Source organism: Lasioglossum baleicum, chromosome 20 (genome assembly GCF_051020765.1).
Source record: "Lasioglossum baleicum chromosome 20, iyLasBale1, whole genome shotgun sequence".
In the NCBI taxonomy this organism is placed as follows: Eukaryota; Metazoa; Arthropoda; class Insecta; order Hymenoptera; family Halictidae; genus Lasioglossum; species Lasioglossum baleicum.
In genome coordinates this window covers 3,618,531-3,639,567 of record NC_134948.1, presented here as the reverse complement: position 1 = coordinate 3,639,567, position 21,037 = coordinate 3,618,531, and the positions used below count along the sequence as shown (strand labels likewise).

The following is a 21,037-nucleotide window of genomic DNA, read 5'->3' as shown; positions in this document are numbered from 1 at the left end:
TCGAGTACACTGAATGATGTGAAGGCTAAGCTCTGTTAACTAGTGATGACGCATTAATTCGTCATTTATAAATATGTTTCCCTTGATTGAAAATTGATACAATATTTGACGAGTCTCCAGAGTACACTGTGCCTTGCGAGGCGTAATACCTGATAATCAGCTATGACGAATTAACTCGTCATCATCGCAAACCATCCTCCTTTCTATCTGAAGATCCCGATTCCGATAAAATTCCGCAACACGATCAAGCTCATTAGCAACCACTATCGCCGCTCGAAATCTCCAATAAAAATCACAGAACATTACAAATCCAACTAGACGTATAAAAACAAAAAAAAAAGGTAAGAGAAACCGGCACTTTCCCTAAAGAAACTCGAAGATTACCATCTCCGAGAGTTTCTAAACCTCAGGTTAGGTTAATGGCAGCCCCAGTCACCCCTCCCCAACGTGATTCACCGTTTCTGCCGAGTGCGACTCACCGCCCCGACGTAAACAGAAAAACGAGGAACCATAAGTCGTCGAGGACGATACGCGGGGCCAACAACCTGCTGGATCGTCGGCTGGAAGCTTCGTCCACGCTTACTCACCGAGAGAAGTGCGACCGGCGATCAGCGAGACACTGAGCCCTCGGGGACACTGTGTCTTCGTTCCAGGGCCGTAGAAAAGTCATCTCAGGGTCCCGGTGCGGGGTCGCCCTTACCGCGTGCACACGTTATTCGATCGGTAAAAATAAGAAAAATAAACCGAGTCGAAGGAAACCACCGGCAGCATCCTCTCGACGCCGGCCACCGGCGTCGCCGCCGCTTTTATAATCAATATTAGTTGCGCTAGGATCCGCGTAGCGTCGCCGTTGGCCCACCGGAAGGAGCTACGTTATCCTCCAACACCCCCGACACACAAAATTAAAAATCCCCGACGGACGCTACACCGTCCGAAACGGTCTTAAAAAAATATTTAAAAAATCCAGATTGAAAATCGATTTGGAAACGCACCTCCAGTGTGGTCGGCGTCGATCCGCATCCCGACGTCCCTCCTTCAGCCCGACACGACCCTCCCGAGTCATCCTTGATCCTTCGGGATCATCTTGTCACAAAACTGACCGGCGATCGCATTTTTTATCACGCACACGACAACGGGGAAACTCGAGAGAGGCTCGGTGGGAGAATTGGAAGTTCGTTTTCGCGAAAGGGGCGTGGGTTTGTGGGGCTTTTCTAACGGGACTACGGGGTGCAAACGTGCGAGGTTTCGTGGGTGGTCGGACAGAGGATTGATGCAGGGTTTGTTGTGGTACACGCGATTTTTTTTTCCAACGGGAAACCGGCGCCAGGGTGTGGCGAGGGAGAGAGCACCGTTTTAAAAGATTGGCACACACGCGACTCGCTTCGACCGGCGTCCACCGACCGCGAGGGCGCCGATGGGCGTCCTGAAGCGCCACGACGACGCCGGTTAGCTCTGGTGAATCGGCTGGCCGCGTGGAGGCGCTCCCGGCGCCTATGCACCGTTCAAATTGCGTTCGAGAGCCTGATCGGATTGTATATTTTATCGGGTCCCCAAGGCGTCTACGCTTTGCTGCTTCGAACGTGTCTGAAGAAAGTGCGGATTTGGTTGTTTTGGTTCCCTCCTGCCGACCTCTATGCATCGTACAGATTGTGTGGGCTTTGTGGGTTCAAAAGATTCTCAGCATGATTGCTTTCTTAAACGGAGACACGTCAGATTTGTGGGATTGTCTTGGTTCCTCGGGGCCGACGCCTATGTCGAAGGGCCAAATTTAAATTTAAATTCCAATCGTAAATAAAAATGTCTATGGCAATGCTTTCTAACGTTTTCGTTTCTGCACGGCGACGAAAATGCGAAATTGCGGATTTTTAATTTCAATGGTTTCTCATATGCACTGTCAGGTGGCAGCAGCTTAGGCTTCTCGTAGGTCGATAATGTCGCTGCGGACGACAAATATTTAAATTGATAATCCGCGTCAAATTCTCACGTTATCGATCTCCTTTTTTAATTTGCAGACCCCACCCTTACAATATTTATCAATCTCGATCATTGACCGGTTTCCAAATTCAATTTGGAAAGGATTGTTGCATCGGCGTATTTGCGCTCGTCCGGCAAATACGTATTTGTGTACATTGAACAATATTTAAAATCCGAAATTGCGCATTCGATATTAAATAAAATCTCCGTTTTCGAATACGCGTGGCCGTTGACACGGTAGCGCCATCTTGCTGATGACGGCGACGCTGGACACGAGAACCGACGGAGTGAATCGTTTATCCGACGAGGGATTTGTACGAGTGGCATTCTGGCTTGCTTCTTATGGCAAGAGATAGCGACGTGTGTACTATATTCTTGGGACTTCCGGTGTGGGGGTTGTTCGAAGATGGACTTCCTTCCTGTTGGCGGAGTTTCAGGAGTGTTTGTCAATGTTCGCATATATCAGTTTGCCGTTTTCATAACGCTTCGTACGAAACGAATGGAAACATTGTTTCCAATGAATTTGTTTTCGTACAATTTTTCCGTAGCATTGATTAAATGCGATATCAATTAATTGAAATATCCGTTCAATTTTATAACAATTTCGTGGACGCCTTTAAATCTCGTTTCCGTCCGTTAATTTAATTTCTGTACCGGTTTTTCACAACCGGATAATAAAAATACGATTGATTGTTTCGTCGTTAACGAAAACGCAGCGTCACCGTTGCTGGCGAATTCGAGCCTCGATTGAACGCTTCTGGATCCACTTTTCGGAATTAAGGCCGTTCGATTCGATTATTGGATCACGCACGCATAAATGGGAATGCGATCGCTTCGGCGAGACGTTCAGAAATTTTAAATCGTCGCCAGCTAGGGGCTTCGAGGGCTTAAACCGCTTCGGATAGCAGGAAGACTTGGTCGACACACACGTTTCAAATTTATTGAACGTACGTGGCACATTGTCTGACCCGTGTCTGACCCATGTCTGACTGTTTCATGAATTGTTCAACGTCTCAAGTCTAATGTTGTTAAGCGTAGAATGTACAGTGCAAAGCTGCTCGTGTATTCCGTCTTCAGTGGAGCACTAGTTCCCGGGACATAAGCACTCTTATGAACAACGCCATTTAGCTCGGTGCTTAGGCGTCCGACTGCTAATCGCGCGTCCACGTGTTCGAGCCCCGCCCAAGCAACATTTCCATTTCCAAGTTTTATTACAAATGAAACGAGAAATAATTAATCTCCGAGTTCCAAAATGTCGATTCGCATTGATTGTTATAATTAATTACGAATTAATTACCTTCCCATCCTCCCAGAGAAGTTCCGTAATAAATTAATAATACGATCTTAGGGCACATCCCTAGGAAAAGGTGTAACCCATGACAGAATTGGAATTTGAAAGCTGTTCGTTCCTATGTTCCAAAATGTCGATTCGCACTGATTGTTGTAATTAATTATGAATTAATTACCTGCCCCACCCTGCCAGAGAAGTTCTGTAATAAATTAATATGATCTTAGGGGTGAGAAAGTTCCACCACTCTAATTCCTAGAAAAAGGTAACCCCTGACAGAATTGGAATTGAAAGCTGTTCGTTCCTATGTTCCAAAATGTCGATTTGCACTGATTGTTGTAATTAATTATGAATTAATTACCTGCCCCACCCTCACAGAGAAGTTCTGTAATAAATTAATATGATCTCAGGGGTGAGAAAGTTCCACCACTCTCATCCCTCGAAAAAGGTAATCCCTGACAGAATTGGAATTGAAAGCTGTTCGTTCCTATGTTCCAAAATGTCGATTCGCACTGATTGTTGTAATTAATTATGAATTAATTACCTGTCCCACCCTGCCAGAGAAGTTCTGTAATAAATTAATATGATCTTAGGGGTGACAAAGTTCCACCACTCTCATTCCTAGAAAAAGGTAACCCCTGACAGAATTGGAATTGAAAGCTGTTCGTTCCTATGTTCCAAAATGTCGATTCGCACTGATTGTTGTAATTAATTATGAATTAATTACCTGCCCCACCCTCGCAGAGAAGTTCTGTAATAAATTAATATGATCTCAGGGGTGAGAAAGTTCCACCACTCTCATCCCTAGAAAAAGGTAACGCCTGACAGAATTGGAATTGAAAGCTGTTCGTTCCTATGTTCCAAAATGTCGATTCGCACTGATTGTTGTAATTAATTATGAATTAATTACCTGCCCCACCCTCACAGAGAAGTTCTGTAATAAATTAATATGATCTCAGGGGTGAGAAAGTTCCACCACTCTCATCCCTAGAAAAAGGTAACCCCTGACAGAATTGGAATTGAAAGCTGTTCGTTCCCTTATTAATCACAGAGAGATTGACACTGTCGTAATACAATTAGATTCATGTAATAACCAATGAACGTCTCCTGACATAAGCTGTAAATACATAAAAACACAGTTTTCCACACCGTCGAATTAATTAACATCCCCCCAAAAATGCCCCAGTGAAGGGGTGAGATGGTATAGACAGGGAATCACGGGGAGCTGACTAAAATACCTATCAGCGTGGCCGAGAGGGGATTCAAGTAGAAGGGTTAAAAGGGAAGAATGTGTGGGGCCGAGGGGGTGGTTATCGTATCACTTTCACGCGTCGACGGGTGGTTCGGGGGCGGAGGTAGAAGGAGGTGTGTGAAACTCGAACCTAGGAAAGAAACCTGACAGTGGCCACGCCGATTCCAGGGGTTAAAGTTAAGCCTGTAACATCGAGCACAGCGTGTGTGTGGAAAACGACGGAGTGAGAGGAAGCGAATCTGTCGCGAATCACACAATCGATTCGAGGGAGAACGAGAGAGAGAGAGAGGGAGAGAGAGAGAGAGCGAGAAAGGGGTTGGTGTGAGGAATGAGGAGAGGGTGGGGGATCATCGACGAAAGTGTTCTCGAATGGAATGAATCTCGTGAGACTCACCGGTGTCGTTGGACTGTCGACCCTTGCCATCCGGGTTCCACTCCTCCTCTGTAACAAGAAAAAGGAGAAACGGGTCCATTAGCAGGTGGAACGAGAGGGAAACCGTGGACGCGGAAACTGAGAGACGGCGTTGTTGCTTCTACCCGAAATTCGACTTGGTTCCGTTTCCGCGTCCGAGCTCTCCTAGCCGTGTTTAATTACGATTAACTGGCATGAAGCAGTGAATAATCAAAAGGGAGCGAGTTTACCAAGTCAACAACCCACTGCCTCGCCAATGGAGAACGAGATATACTGGCGTGGAAAACACTGGGTCGAGTTTACGGCTTGCGTGTGTCGCTAAAGCGGCATTAACCAGAGAGTAGGTTACTCGAAATGATCGAGGGTGCATCTTACGCTACGTGTACGCTTGGAAGTTCGAGAGGAAAGCTGTGGCCTGTCTACATGAGCCACGGGGAATGAGGATTAAGCTGTTTACACAACGAAGAAGACCATCGGTCCTAGAAGAACAGAGAATCTAGGACTTTCTCCTTGATCGTTAAGGTCTGGTCTAAGTCTACGTTAGAGAAAGGGATCTATCTAAAAGGTACCAAGGTTCACCTACGTTTACCTATGCGTCTCGCAGTCGCGTTTCTACGAGACCTCCTTCCGTATCGTCCTACAACAAAAAAGATCCTCTTAATAGTGCGCAGCAGCAGCGGCAACGCTCCACCGGAGCTCCCGAGGGAACATTAATACGCAAAAGGGGCGTGTTCTGTTCGAAGAAATCTTAATAACCTTGAAAATCAGACACTCTCTCGGGCTATCGAATAATTTCGCGGGCCAAAGACGGTCCCGCGGGTCAAAGGAAAGACGCTCGGCAATCATACTGCATATTTCAGGGGCGTACCTCGCGAATTCGCCTCGGCGCGTCGCTGCTTCCGCATTCTCAGCCGCGCGGGAGTTGTGAATATAAATTCGTCGACCCGTTTCGAACAAGCCGAGCGCGCGCGCGTCCGCTTTCTCTCGATCGCGACGACGACGGCCGCGAGTAACGATTCGATAAAGAACAAAAAAAAAAGATAGCTCTAGACCCCTCGAGGGAATTTCCATGACAAACATCGCGAGCGAGAAACATCCTCTGATAAGCAACGCAGAGGTCCGGCGCCGCATCTACAAGTCAAAAGGCGACGGTGTTTGCGCGAACTGGATCGCCGGAGGCTGGCCTAACCCCCAGGGGCAGCAGCTTTCGCGACCAATCCCCGGTGCCGTAACCTTGTTTAGGGTATGCACCAAACTCTACAGTCACGGCCGGACCCCTCCATTCCCGCCTCAACTCGCTCTTCATGCGACTGTCATGCAAACCAGCCGCTCCGCGAAGGCGATTCCACGGATACGCCGAGACGCCCGACACCCTGAACTACCTCCGGCCGGATAATTAGCACCGTGGATCTTTGAGCCGTGTCTCAAAGGTTCATTTTGTCTTGCTGAGACCTGGCGTCATTGACGCGCGCAACTCAATTTCACTTTGATTCAGCGGGGAATTGAATTTTCGAGGCGCTACGCGACACCTGACTGCGCTAACGGGGGTGTTCTGGGTTCTGATTAATAAACAACCTTATTTTTCTCATGTCTTCAAGTATGAAAAATATAATCCCGGTGTAGAAGCTCGGACAACTTTTCAGAGAACCGGAATATCCCCGTAAAGGTCGAGAGATGATGTAAACAATCTATCGGACGGTTTAAGGTCACCTTAAAGAAGTGTTCTTTCGTGATAATTGAGAAGTGTCACGACAAAAAAAATTAATTGTGACTGATGAGAGTGTTCGATGTTGCTTCGAGTGATCCATGGGGGTCTGGTTAGATTACCTGAGATGTCGGAATCGGATCCAGGCGTGGGGCTAGCGTCCACACTGTGACGAGACCCTTGGCAACAGTCGCTGCACTTGCTGCACATCGTGTCCGAATCGTACAGGACCGGTCGACCGGTCTCGAGAAACCACCACCACCACCACACCGGCTCGCTGACGATCGGAGATCGTCGATCACGGTGGTGCACGATCACGTCCGCCACACAGTGCCGCTCCGAGCAATCGATCATCGACGAATCCACGACACCACTGTCACACAGTCACTGTCTACTGATCGTCTCGAACGATTTCCCTCGATCACCAACTGGCCGGAACAATCGGGGCACGTGGTCATCTAACTAGGAAGGCGTGGCCATTGAACGCGGGGGGCGTGGCCATGCAACGGTAGGCGCGACGGTGGAACGGTGGGAGGTGCCGTGTCTAAAGTCAATTCGCCGAATTTCCAAAATATATATCGTCAATTTTTAATCGCACAAAATTAATGGGCAGTTATTTAGTGCGCAAATCCGGTCACAGTGGAACCGACGCTATTAGTTTTCACTGCGTAATATTAACGATTAACATTAACGTGTACTACTATAATATTTATGCATTCAATTATATAATATTATAATATTCTGCATAATCGTTCGATCCATAACGTTTCAGAGTGTAACAATTTCACGAGGCTGTTCAATGTGTTTTATATAAATACTGGAATTTATTTAACAACTTCTCGCGAAGCTGCTGTTTTAAGAGACCGTACGTCACTCATTTCGTCTACGCGATTGCTTACAGGCGAATAATCAGCGACGGGGATCGGAATAATATTCAAACAAACGTCGGTGCGCTGTTTAAATTTTCATTTATCATTTCGCGGAAACAGTGCCAATCTACGCGCGCAGATGACATTATACAGGTGTCCCGTACACTTGAAGCCGGTCGGTTCGCGAAATTAATTGGCTGCCCCGTTTAAACCCGTGCCCCTCTCCGAACTATTTCGAAAGGAAACGAGAGAGCGAGCGGGGCGTGTCCCCTCCGCGCCCCGCCCATTCCAGGACTCGTTAGCCCCGCGGAGAGAGAAACAAAGCCCCGAGATTCGTTCTCGATACCGACGGGGGGAAAATACATTTTCCAGTTGACCGTAAGCATTAAAAACGACCGAGTCACTCTACCGATGCAATCGGGTCGAGTTAATTAATACGAAGCGAAATGGGGGGCGGGCAGGGGGCGGTGGTAGAGAGTGTGTCAGCGGTCCAGTGAAATCCGAGTTAATCGGGGACCGCCGGTAAAGGAAATTCAGAGAGCCACGCGGAACGGAATGGGAATCGGGAGCAGATGGGCTGTTACGGGCCTTGTAATACGATATGTCGCGGAATTAATCCTCTCGCAATGCAGCCCGCGGTATAATTGCTGCGTTTTCTTTGTCTTTGGCGAATCCGCTCGCCAGATTGCCTTTCCCGGACCTGTATTAGGTTCTGCGTCCAATTTAAAGACGTCTGGCTTCGCTGTAATTAACATAACCGTTCCCCGGGACAACTTAGGACATTTCCCCTGATAATTTATCTGCCATTTCTCGGTTTCATGGCACAGTCCTGCTCCACAATTTCAGAGACCAAATCAGGCATTATTCAGGATATTATAAATTGTTTAAATCCAGAGTGAGAGGTATATTAATGGAAATTTTGGGATTTTTAGAGTGGAGCACTTTTTGAGGACACGTTAGGGGTTAGCGTTCTGCGAATTTCACTATTTTCGAGCACTTCGCGTCGAGAGGAGAACGAGAGGGAGTAGTCCCGCTCTCTCGTGGCAATCGATCGCGGAACGCAACGATGCCAATTTCGCAATTACGCGACAGGCATTTTGCGGCCCGGCCGCCTACACGCCGAAACTAATGGGGGGTTGGGGATGGTCAGGGGGTTGCTCACGTCATCGCCACCCCTGGGTCACCCCCCTAAACTCGATGGTAATGCGGACCGTGGTATTCGCAAGTACGCACTCGGTGGCGCTGCGTTTCCATGGACCGAAAACTCGTCTTGAAATTGGGTTGAGCCCCTGGTCGAACAACCCCTAAACAACGGGGTAAAAACGCCCGAACGGTTTGTTTAATCTCGTTCGCAACCGGATACGCGCGGTAAACACAATTTCAGCTGAAGGACCAAATCGCGTTTCACATTTTTTTTTTTTTGCCTCGTAACTTTTTCGAAATTTTCTAACAGAGGGTGAGTTTTTTCGTCGCCCGGAGACATCGAAGTTTTTTTAGCAACAGTTCGATTTTCAATGGCTGTTTCAATGTCGTTTCGCTTGGATTCTTTCGATGCTCAAAGAGAGAGAGAGAAGAGAGAGAGAGAGGTGCTCTGGTAATTTGCGAAATTGCGCAACGAAGCGAGCTCACGTGATCCTTGAGTGGCGATTAAGCCCGAGGCTCGCGACGAAGACGAGAACCGAGACGCGACGCTGTCTGCACGCTCAAGTCAGCGTCTTTCTTTGTGCGTCCGCATCAGATGACGAGGAGACACTGTCAAACCAATGTCCCACTTTTGGCAAGAAGTTGAATCAACGCGGATCTCGAGAAACTCGGCTGATTCAAAGAAAGCGAATTTCTCCGGCGGCTTTTGCAAGCACACTTTGCAACGAGGCTTTGGAAAAAATTGTATCGCGTTAATTCAGTGCTGGTCCAACATTTCACGTAATTATTTATGGTTAGTCCTCTTCGTTAACCTCATTCAAGCAGCACCCATTGATCCACCACCTTCTTCCTAAATAAATGAACCATATAGATTCAATGCCGGAAATTCTCAACAATGTTTGCAAGCTATAAAAATTGTTTAAAAAATTCAATAGCATCCGCAAGATCCCCAAAGCATTTTAGAAAGTCAGCACTCAAGAGGAGGTACACTGTCACGAAACTTTTTAATAGCCTCTATTTAAAATGTAGACGGCGAAACTGTTCTTAAAAAAAAAAAAAACGCCCCCACATTATAAGTTCTGACGAGAACAGACGGGGAAAAGTTCTTGAAAGTAAAAGTACGATTGAAGTGGAACTTGCGAGAAATAAATAAAAATCTTTAACAGCTGAGGTGAAAGTACATTTCAAGTGCAGCGTAAGATCAGCAGGTGTCTGTTATCCTGCACGAGGAAAAATTCCATTTGCCTTCGAACCTTTTGCAGCCCTCCAGTATTTCCATAAAAATTCCATAAAAACAAATAGCTTTCTGGATGGTACCGTAGAGACTCGAACAAAATTTTTTCGAAACGGAGGATCGCTGTTTATTTTGTTCCTGAATCGCTAACAACCATCGCTGGCATCTGGATTATACTCGCGAAATTGCGCTGTCGGATGGACTCGATATAGGACCGCGAAGGGTTAAGGGTGAGGCGGAGGGGAGGGGCGGGTTCAAGGATCCGCGTGCGCGGGAGAGGGGGAATAAAGGGGCGGGAAGAGAGGGGAAGGCGGTTGGAAAAAACTGGCCGAGTTTCTCGACACCGTGGATCGTCGACTCCCTTTTTCCGAGAAACGGAAACGCGATATCCCATTGGTCCGGAGATTAACGACGAGGTCCGCGTCCGCGATGACGTCGCCGGGCGAGGTATTGGATTGCCCTAACGCAGCTAGCGCGCGGCTGTGATAATGATAATGGTGCTTATTACCGGCCCCTGGACCCCGCCCTGCCACATAATTATTTACTTCGCAGAGAGAGAGAGAGAGTCTTCGTTTGTTTTATTTAATTAAATCGCTCCACCTTTTCCAATTAACTTGTCCCCGATTTTTCCCCGTTCGCCGTCTCGCGACCTCGTTCTCTCTCTCTCTCTCTCTCTCTCGTTCCTTTTATCCCAAAGAACGGTTTCTCTTTTTCTGTTTGCCGTGTACCTTGCGCTGTTTAATCTCCAGGTCTCCCTCTCGCCCTCTTTCGTTTTCTCGTTTCCCTGTTATCTGTTTGCCGTTGCTTATCGCCGCGGAAATATCATCTCCGTTGACTCGACATAAATTTTTGATTTCCCGCGGATAGAACCGTCCCCGATATCGAAGTCAGGCCTGTACCCGTGACCCTGTCGCCATATCTCGAGCACTGTTGCGCATAAAAATTGCAGCCACGTGAATTAGTCACGGCGAGCAACTTAATGGGGCCTGCGAAGTGCATGCTTAATATTAAAGGCCACCTAAGTAGCCACTTTCCGAGACTACTCGAAAATTATTCGCCAAAGTGCAGCCTCGGACGTATATTTATACGCCGAGCCTTCGCTCCTCTATGCCTTCGAACAAATTTCGCAAATAAAGCCTCTGCGAGGTAGACATTTTTTTCCGGGACACCCAGTAGCCTTTCTCGAAGCCTTTAAAAGCGTTTAACTCTAAGAAAATTGGATGCTGGGCAATTGCCTTCGCTCGAGTCCCTCCTGATGAATTTTTACGAGCCACCCGGCATGTTGCTTTCAACTCGAGCACTAACACTCAGTCCACCGCCCCTGTCGGAAAGCGTTCAACTGCTTCAACAGACCTAATGCTCGCTCGGCAATCGTATACTCTGTTTTTTTTTTATGCCTTATCAATTTTAACGAGACACCCGGTACGTTTCGCTCGGCAGAAAAATTACCGAGGGAAACGTATACGCGACGCTTTACGATCAACTTCTCAGCGAGATGAAACGCGTCGTTTTTATGGAGAACGTCCGACCTGGGATTTCTAGAAATCTGTAATTATAACCGGCTCGCTGTAATTATAACCGCGGTATCAATTATTCCGAGGCAGGCCGAGGCTATTATTAGCACGGCCTCGAGAGGGAGATCGCGAAAGGGACTCTTAATATCCGATTACGATACGCCGGAGCATAGTACACCGTGGTTACGCGGTCGCGCGTGAAAATATGATCGATGAGGCGACGTGTCCGTTGCCCGGGCACCTGGATCCATTGCCTAGGATCCTCGATCCCGGTGGCCGCGCGTGCCTATCGGACATCGGAAGACACTTTCTTTTAGGACCAGTCACCCCTCGACGCCGACAAAAGACGTCCATTGTCGCCGTTAGTATCGTTTCACCGCTTCGGGGTGGTCACCCCTGTCGCCGATCGTTTAACCCCTCCGAAAACCAGCCTTTTCGACTTCCGATTGTCTACCCACACCTTCCAGTTTTCCCAGACACACGGTAGATCCACGTCGGCCATTCACATTTCAAGTCTAACCCTCCCTGGACGCTTTCGAGTCCGTGACGATTTCATACTACGGCTTTTCTACCATTCTCCCTGCTTGATTACGATTTTTATGGGACATCCAATGTAGCATTTACAGCTCGAGTAATAAGAACCCCTGAATGCATTTTACTCTGAGAAGATTTTATATTCGAAAATTGTACACGTCCGTTCAAATTGTCAAGAATTCTATGCTTTTTATTGAACACTTTTTATTAAATGTTTTATATCTAGAATTTCAATTCTTAATTTAGGATTGTCCCTTTTTACGATTTTTGGAACGTCCTGTAGATGATCTCGGTGTTTATTTAATCTTTACACAAGATGTAATTTTTACATATTATTTCTGCATAATAATCTGATCTCCATCGGTGAAATTTTTGAAACGTTCTGTATATTTGCAGCGAGGGAACCATGGCTTTTGAAACGTCCTGTAGATGATCTCAGTGTTTATTTAATCTTTACACAAGATGTAATTTTTACACATTATTTCTGCATGATAATCTGTTCTTCATCGGTAGAATTTTTAAACTCTCTGTATTTTAGCAGCGAGGGAACCACGGCTTTTAAAACGTCCTGTAGATGATCTCGGTGATTATTTAATCTTTACCCAAGATGTAATTTCTTCAAATTATTTCTGCATAATAATCTCTAGCGGTAGAATTTTTTAAACGCTCTGTATACTAGCAGCGAGGGAACCATAGCTTTTGAAACGCTCTGTAAAAGATCTCACAAGGGAAGGACCCCAAATGTCCGACTTCGATTTTGATAATTTTTTGTGAGATGATGGTATATGGATCCCTAATTATGTATGCAAAATATTAGGTGTAGTCACTCAATAGTTTTAAAGATATAAACAATTGAACTTTCACGCAACCTGCTTACACGGCTAATGGAACTTCGAAAGCTACAACGAGTATGAAACTTTAATTGTTTATATCTTTAAAGCTATTGCGTAACTACGCCTAATATTTTGCATACATGATTAGGGATCTATATACCATCATCTCACAGAAAATTATCAAAATCGAAGTCGGACACTTGGGGCCCTTGTCAGTGTTTCTTTAATCCTTATCCAAGCTATAATTTTTACACATTGTTTCTGCATGATAATCTGATCTCCATCGGTAGAATTTTTTAAATGCTCTGCATACTAGCAGCGAGGTAACCATGGCTTTTGAAACGCTCTGTAGAAGATCTCAGTGTTTCTTGAATCTTTACCCAAGCTATAATTTTTCCATATTATTTCTGCATGATAATCTGATCTCCATCGGTGAAATTTTTGAAACGCTGTGTATTTTAGCAACAAGAGATCCACGGTTTTCAAAACGCCCTGTACAATTTTAAATTTTTCCGTATCGAGCCGAACGATCGGAATGTCGTCGAGCGAACAGGGTGTCCGTAAAATAGCGATTTTTGAGTGTCCATGTACGTGGTCGCGATTGGATCGGGTTTCGGTATTGCACGCCCCGGATAAGAGACGTTCCGGCGGGTAGCCGGGAATTGATACGGAATAGTCTGATCCGGGGACAATTAGGTGGCCGGATATCTGTGTAGCGGCCCACGCTCGTGTACGTGGCTGCGGGACTTTGGATAATTGGAGACGGGGCTTAAGTTCGTTGCCATCACTCGCGGCGGCTCGTGCCAGTTTCCGCGTCTTTTCCGGTCGCGACTCCCGCTGATCCTCGGATTAGCGTGCACCAAACGGCACTAATCCGAGGCTAGATGGGGCGCTAGTTCGACAATTTATGGGGACTTTCCGATTTCTTGCCTGCCTCGGTTCAATCCCACCTCGAGACGCTCCTCGGATTAGCGAGAGGTGAACGAGAAATTTCTGCAGGGCTTAATCCGAGGAACAATGGGTTGCTGCAGAGCGTACAATTAGAAAAAATAGAGCCTTCTAGGTCTGTGTATAGTCTGTGTTCCGGGGATTAGCGTGCATCGAATGGTCAAAGTCGTAGGAACTTGTTCAGACCTATTCGATCCTCGGGTTACTGCCCGCCGAGATCGAAGAAGATGATCCACGTAGCTTTTTTCCTCGGTAAAACGATAAAATACGAGGAGAACGAAGTAACGAGTAATTGTTAGGGGGACATAAGGGCCGGCGAGGGACGAGCGAAGTAAGAGAAAGAGAAAAGAGAGAGAGAGAGAAAGAGAAATAGTGGGAGAGACAGGGGAGAGAGCCGGGCGAGAGGAAAATGAAACGAGACCACTCCGCTTACAGGCTGCCGCCGTTCTTTCTCGTTCGCGACGCTACTATTCTTTTTGTCTTCGCGACGCGCCGTGGCTCTCCACGGGCCCCACGAGTAGTTTAGAAGAGATCGTTAACGACGCTGAATGCACGGGACGAGCAAGACGCTGCTGGAACATAGGACCAACAACCGGAGGCGTCGTGCGAGCACAATCAATTAGAAATTCCGATTGGACCCGGCCGACCAATTGTCCTCGCTCTACTCGTTAGTCGACCGAACAATGCCCTCCCCGGATTAGTGAAAACGCCGGATTAACGCCGCCTCGCAAATTGGTCCAGTCACTGGAAAGAGATCCCCGGATTAGTGCACCGCTTGTATCGTGCCACGGTATGATGCAAGAGGAAAGTTGGTCCCGGATTAGTGCACCATTTTTGGGAGAATCCTATCATAATTATTTGGACGATCATCGACCCCGGATTAGTGCGCCATTTTTGGAGTGTCGTATCATAATTATTTGGACGATTATCAACCCCGAAATAGTGCACAATTTTTGGGAGTGTCCTATCGTAATTATTTGGACGATTATCGACCCCGAAATAGTGCACAATTTTTGGGAGTGTCCTATCGTAATTATTTGGACGATTATCGACCCCGGATTAATGCACCATTTTTGGGAGAATCCTATCATAATTATTTGGACGATTACCGACCCCGAATTAGTGCGCTATTTTTGCGAGTGTCCTATCATAATTATTTGGACGATCATCGACCGCAAAGTAGTGCACTATTTTTGGGAGTATCCCATCATGGTTTATTTGCACGATTATCGACCCCCGATCAGTAATGACTCCTCGTGAAATGCCATGGCTTAATAATCGAACGTTGCGAGAGGGAAGCTGGCCACGGATTAACGATGGAAGACGATCCTGTCGCAGGTGCACTAATGCGAGGTGCGTGTGGAACGACGGATTAATGATTCCTCGAACCGCGAGCCAGCGACACGATGCCACGAGAGCTTTCATTTCCGCCCCCTTTGGCAAGCGTGTCGATCGCGACGCGCGCTAGACGCCCGGCGTCGCCACCGCGAGCTCTTTTTTATACGGCGAAGCCCGTCCCATGCCTTCCGAAAGCGTTCCTTTCTGTCATCTCCCGTGTACTTTACCGCCGCTGCGAGCGAGCGAAACAGGCGCGCCTGTGGACGAGCCTGTGAGTCATGTCGAGTCGAGTCGAGTCGGTTCCCTTTCCGACTGAAATCTGAATCGCGGCTCGCGACGCTCTTTAAACGCGACGGCGCGCGGCTCTTTCTACCGTGGAACCGGGACGCGACGACGGAAGAAACGAGTTCCCGGTAATTAACGACCTTCGGGATCACGGAACAGTATTTTTTTCGTGCCGTCACGCTCCTGGCCGCGATAATGGAAACTCTCAAGTTTTTTTTCAAATTGTTCTACTGAGGATTTGATCGGTATAAACAATGTTTCAGCTAGGTTTCAAATTTCAGCGAGCTTCTGACCAGAGTGCGACTCTCGTTCGGTCTGCAGGACGATTGACCACGTTCCACCACGTTTGGTCAGGTATTAACAGTGTTTGAGCCAAATTTGAGCAAGACTTGAGCTAGGTTTCATATGTAAGTAAGCTTCTGACCAGTCAGAGTGCGATTCTCATCCAGTCTACAGGACGATTGACCACGTTTCACCACGTTCCACCACGTTTGGTCAGGTATTAACAGTGTTTGAGCCAAATTTAAACAAGACTTGAGCTAGGTTTCATATGTAAATAAGCTCCTGGCCAATCATAGTGCGATTCTCATCCTGTCAGCAGGACGATTGACCACGTTTCACCACGTTCCACCACGTTTGGTCAGGTATTAACAGTGTTTGAGCCAAATTTAAACAAGACTTGAGCTAGGTTTCAGATTTAAGCGAGCTCCTGACCAATCGTAGTGCGATTCTCATCCAGTGTGCAGGACGATTGACCACGTTTCACCACGTTCCACCACGTTTGGTCAGGTATTAACAGTGTTTGAGCCAAATTTAAACAAGACTTGAGCTAGGTTTCAGATTTAAGCGAGCTCCTGACCAATCGTAGTGCGATTCTCATCCAGTCTGCAGAACGATTGATCACGTTTCACCACGTTTGGTCAAGTTTGAACCGACTTCAGCCAAGTTTGAAGGACGTTTGGCGAAGTTCGAGCCAGTTCCCACGGGCCCCACCCCAGTTCGAGCGAGATCTGCCGACGCTGATGGCGGTGACGCAAAGTCAAAGTTCGTCTCGAGCCGACTATTCCCCATCGGGACGGCAATTAGCCGGCGGTGCACGCCTAACCGCGGTTCATAGGCCGACGTGGCGCGTTAGTCTCGCCCCCATTCCCCGTGTCGGCGTTCTTTTTTTAAATCGACGGGATCGACCGTGTGTGCGGGGGACTTTTGGAGCGTGAAGGAACAAGCGCGAGAGTCTGCACGGTTCGCATCCGCCCGAACGCGCATCCCACGGGTCAAGGACACTCCTCGATACAGCTCAGTCTTTCCCGTTGACCAGCCCGCTTATTTTTACGCGGTGATCGTCGGTCGGGCGGGGCTAACGAAAAAAATCCCAGCTCCGAATCCTCTGAATAGCATGATCGTTCAGCTTGAGAGCGGATTGAACGCGACCGTGAGCAGCAACAGCCCGTGTCTGGCCCGAGCATGGGTGAAGAGCAGAGGACCGTTCACCGACAGATACGCCTATTCATCGGGTCAAGGACGCGGCCGGTTCCCGCCATTTAGCCACGTCTCACTGGCCAGAATTTCGCAAAATTTTATGCATCTTCTTTCCCGTGTACTCGGACCTGTACAACGGGAAAGGTTCTCCGAGCACAATGTAGAACAGGATTGCATCGGACCTTCGTTTCAAGAGAAGACAAGCGGGAGCGTCGACTTGGAACCGAGCACAGAACCCCGTTTCCGGACGCCGCAAACGGGAATCTGCCGGGGTTTCGCCAGGATGAATTGCTACCAGACTGCGGATGCTTATGCAAATCCAGTTTTATGGCTCGAGCACGCTTCTGTAGAGCTTGGACCTTCGCGGTCTCGGAGAAAACTGGCAGCTAAGTTGGGATTGTTGGGCGGAACTTTGGACAAATGCTTTCGAATTCTATAATGCGGATTAGACGCGGATTTCGGGGAGGGATGGGGGGGGGGCTTTTAGCAGAGCTAGGTAAATTTTGGATTAGCCAGCGCTTCCGAAGCTTTCAGAGTGCCCAAGCTAACTGTTATCAGCTCCGCTTTGAGGATTAGCTCCGGACGTAACGGAAGATGAGTGGTGATCTAATGGAACAAATTATGAACCAGTAGCCCGAGTATGTGCAAGCCTCGTTGAACAAATTTTGAGCCTGAGGTATCAGTCTCCGAAGCTGCTCGAACTATTTTTAAATCCCATCTGAAGGGTCCGGGTCTGTAGAATCCTGATCCAGATGGGAGATAAGACCGATTTTTAATCACTTTGGACTTAATTGATGCTCTAATCAATTTACGGAACTCCTGGACCATCGGCAGAAGCTCCGAAAGCCAGCGAAACTCCTCAAACAACGTTACCTCGCATCCTGTCGCATTAACTCCTCCGTGACCCTAACTCAATCTACACGATCGACCAGCTTAGAAAAACTTTGGACCATTAGCCCGAGGTTCGAAAGTAATCGGCATTGCTCAAGCTTCATCCAAACCCGATCCGCGCTAAGCTAGGTCTTCCAAATCCCTCTTCGCGGAGCTTCCGAACGAGAGACTCTCTCGCCGCGATTCCCGAAAGCGCGCACACTGTTGCTCTGGATCCTAGCGTAAGGAACCACAAAAGAGCTGATCTCAAACCTCTCTGTCTCTCTACGAGTATGCGTGTCTCGCACCGTTCCACCGCGAATCTCTACGCGCGTGGTACTCTATCGATTGTGGGTCTCGAAGCAGATATCCCTAGTCTTAGAAGTGTGCACTCGCGATCGCGGGCGGAACCGAGTTGCGCAACGCATAGCGTCCGGATCACTGGGGTTCCCGGAACCCGTTCCGAACCTGTTCGCGTGGCGAGAGACGGTTCGAGCAGAACCCGAGGCACGATCGGGTTCAACCTCTCTCGCTGCGACGATCGAAGGGACCAGACTGCCGCGAGATACGGAGCCGACTGACGACTCGGCATCCGCATGCACACTGACACCCGACGCTCCTCCCTCGACGCTTGCACCGCGAGCCCTCCTCGTTCCTCACCCCCTACCCACCATCTTTCTCCCCCCCTTTCGCATGCCCTCTTACTCCCGCGCACGCTGCACGCCCTTCTTCCATCCTCTTCCCCAACGTCATCGCTCCGCTACGTTCCTGTTACCAGCATCGCCCACGTCTACGGCTCTCCCTTCAGCGTCTTTACTATCGCGGCATAGCATCCCTCTCCTCGAGAGGAATAATGTTATTTGGAGCTGATCTTGCCAGGGCGAAGGAGTTTTAACATTTAGGGGTCTGGCTGGAATTACACTGATTTTTAGATTGACGAGGATTTCGGTGAACACTGGTCGGGATTTTTGAGGATTCCAGTTGTTGGGTTAGGTCTGGTCCCAATCCAGATGGATTATTGCATCCCTGTTGACTCGATCCAAGTCCTAACGAACTGTGGATAGAGCCAACCAAACGCTAATGGAATAGGTTTAGTCCAATAGCTAAGGGATCCTCCAAACTGGATCTCAGTTAGGGCCGACTCCGATCCAAATAAGCCCTGTCTGTGTTGCATCTGGATATCAGTCTATATCTGGCTATCAAAATTCTAGTTGAGACATTGACTAGTGAAATAAAATCTCAGACCCAGCCGTAGATCAGGTACAACAAGGTACACCAAGATCAAATAAATCAGACTAGACCCCTCATCCCATAAAACGATCAAACATATCAATACCCCAGCTGCAACCTGTCTACTGTTCCATCCCCCATGCGAACTCCTCGAAATCTTATTGATTCCTTCGAAATCTAGCCTTCATACACGATTTCAATCCAGCTTGCCTGTAACATATTACACCCACTCCACCGTTCGGCTCGCGGCTGCCAGATATTCATCCTACGAAATTTTCTACGATCGGGTAAACGGATCGGGTCGTTTCCTCTGCAAAACGGAAGAATGGCAAGAGCGTATGGGGGAGAGAGAGTTTCAGGGGAAGAAGGCGAACTCTCGGGCAGAGCTTGCGCAGACGGTTCTCCCGTTTTCCTCGGCGCTTCGTCGCGGAATCCCCATCGCTTGGCACACGCATCTGCGTAGTCTCTCTCTCTCCCCGCGGCAATTGACGTTAACTGCGTCGCAATTGAATCATCTTCGTGGTACCTTCGAGCGGAAGCTCGTTCATCGGTCGTTTCGAGGGTCGCGCCCCGGGAGCGTAGACGATCGGTTCCTCGTCCTTTGTCCTCGTCGGACCGACTCCGCCTTCGATTCACGCTTTCTACCGTTGCCCCTCCATCCGACGCCATTGTCCTCCTCTCTCCTCTCTCTCTAACTCGTTCCTCCCCCTCGTCTTTCTCTGTTACTCTCGCGACACGTGAAATTCGACGCGGAGCGGAAGCGCGAGGATTTGTTTCCTCTCCTCTTGTTTCAGAGATTACCGCTCCCTTCGAAAGCCGCGTCGCCCTCGCTCGCTCGCTCGCTTATGACCGTGCTCGAGCGCGAAACAACGTTTTCTAGTCGAAACGACATCCGAAACTTATCCTCTCTCTCTCTCTCTCTCTCCTGTTCTCCCCTCCTAGGAATCTTCTTCCCTCCGGACTGTGAAACTCCGTCGAATCCGCTCCGACACGCTCGAGTACGCCACGGTTCCAGCAACTTGTGCAATTTTTCTCCGGAAAATTGAAAACCGGAGAATATCATACGCCGCACCCCAGGGAGTACGAAAATATTTCTTTCATCTCACAAAATGGCCGTCGTCCGACTTCGTAAAAATTCGCGCAACGCCGCGCCGCGCGCGGACGTCTGTCTACGGACGAAGTATGACGACGCGCGCTCTGCAGCGCCGCCATTTGGAGGAGTCAAACATTTTTTCCCTCGCTCTCCGTAACCCACATAGTGAAGCACCGGCGAGAAGTTCTTCGGTTCACTTAGCGTCCCCCCGGCGAGAAGTCTGAAATCTCGTCGAACCGATACGCTCGGAATCGTCAAAGTGAGTTGCCATTTCTAATTCGGAAAATATTTCATGTTTCGTACTGCGATTCGATCGGACATTTGCAAGCGGATTATAATCTTCTTCAACTGTGAAAATACTCGACGATTAATACGTAGGATCGACTGTCGACGCTCTTCTGCACCTACTTCTCGTGTCTTTGCAGTTCGTGAATAAATTGCCCGCGATTAACATTCAATCGATTTCGCCGAACCAACACGCCGGCCATTTCGAAGCGAATTACCATAATTCAGTCAGGAAACGGTTAGTATCTTCCGTTCGTAATCGACTGTTTTCGCTGTTACCGCTCTGCTGCATCTAGTCTCTGTATTTTCCGGTTTGCCGATCAATTACTTTGGACGCTAGGCTGATTAACCTCTCGCCGTATCGTTTTCTTTACGGTCACAGCGATTAAAACGTTTCCGTCCGCAAAAGTCTCTAATTTTAATGCTTGAATATTGATTACTGGACTGCAGATCTTTACGAATTTATAGCTCCTGAAAGTTTCACAAAAATTGCAAATTGCATGAATTAATTAATTCAAAAAGGAACGCGTAACATTTATATTTGTTAGACTTCGTTTAAAATTTTCATACTGAGCGCGACTCGTTAAAATACGGCAAGGGGTTAGCATCGAAACTGTCGGACCAATACGCTGGGGCCTACCGCTGAAACAAGACACTGCAATTTTCTTTTACGGTGGTGTGCTCGGTGTTCCGTTGTTTACGGGCCCGTTGTACCAATTTCCGCGGGAAAAACAGCCCCCTCTACGCAAGA

The 21,037-nt window shown here is 48.1% G+C and overlaps 1 protein-coding gene and 1 long non-coding RNA gene across 19 annotated transcripts in view; both read right to left on the bottom strand.

Annotated features, from left to right (window-relative positions):
- The window catches only part of LOC143218716 (uncharacterized), a 116,619-nt gene that overhangs the window by 60,213 nt on the left and 35,369 nt on the right, over nucleotides 1-21,037 (bottom strand). For 17 of the 18 annotated variants that reach the window (XR_013011149.1, XM_076444103.1, XM_076444104.1 and 14 more), the window contains exon 4: nucleotides 4,909-4,956. The exons of the other annotated variant lie outside the window; for it this stretch is intronic. Coding sequence is in view for 16 of the 17 variants with exons in the window: in XM_076444103.1 (XP_076300218.1) it covers nucleotides 4,909-4,956 (48 nt within the window). In the remaining variant the exon portion in view is untranslated. The remainder of the gene's footprint in view (nucleotides 1-4,908; nucleotides 4,957-21,037) is intronic. 18 annotated transcript variants of the gene reach the window in all.
- Nucleotides 6,991-21,037, bottom strand: part of LOC143218730 (uncharacterized) — a 31,226-nt gene continuing 17,179 nt past the window's right edge. Inside the window, exon 2 of the long non-coding RNA XR_013011152.1 lies at nucleotides 6,991-7,175. This is a non-coding gene — a long non-coding RNA (uncharacterized LOC143218730). The remainder of the gene's footprint in view (nucleotides 7,176-21,037) is intronic.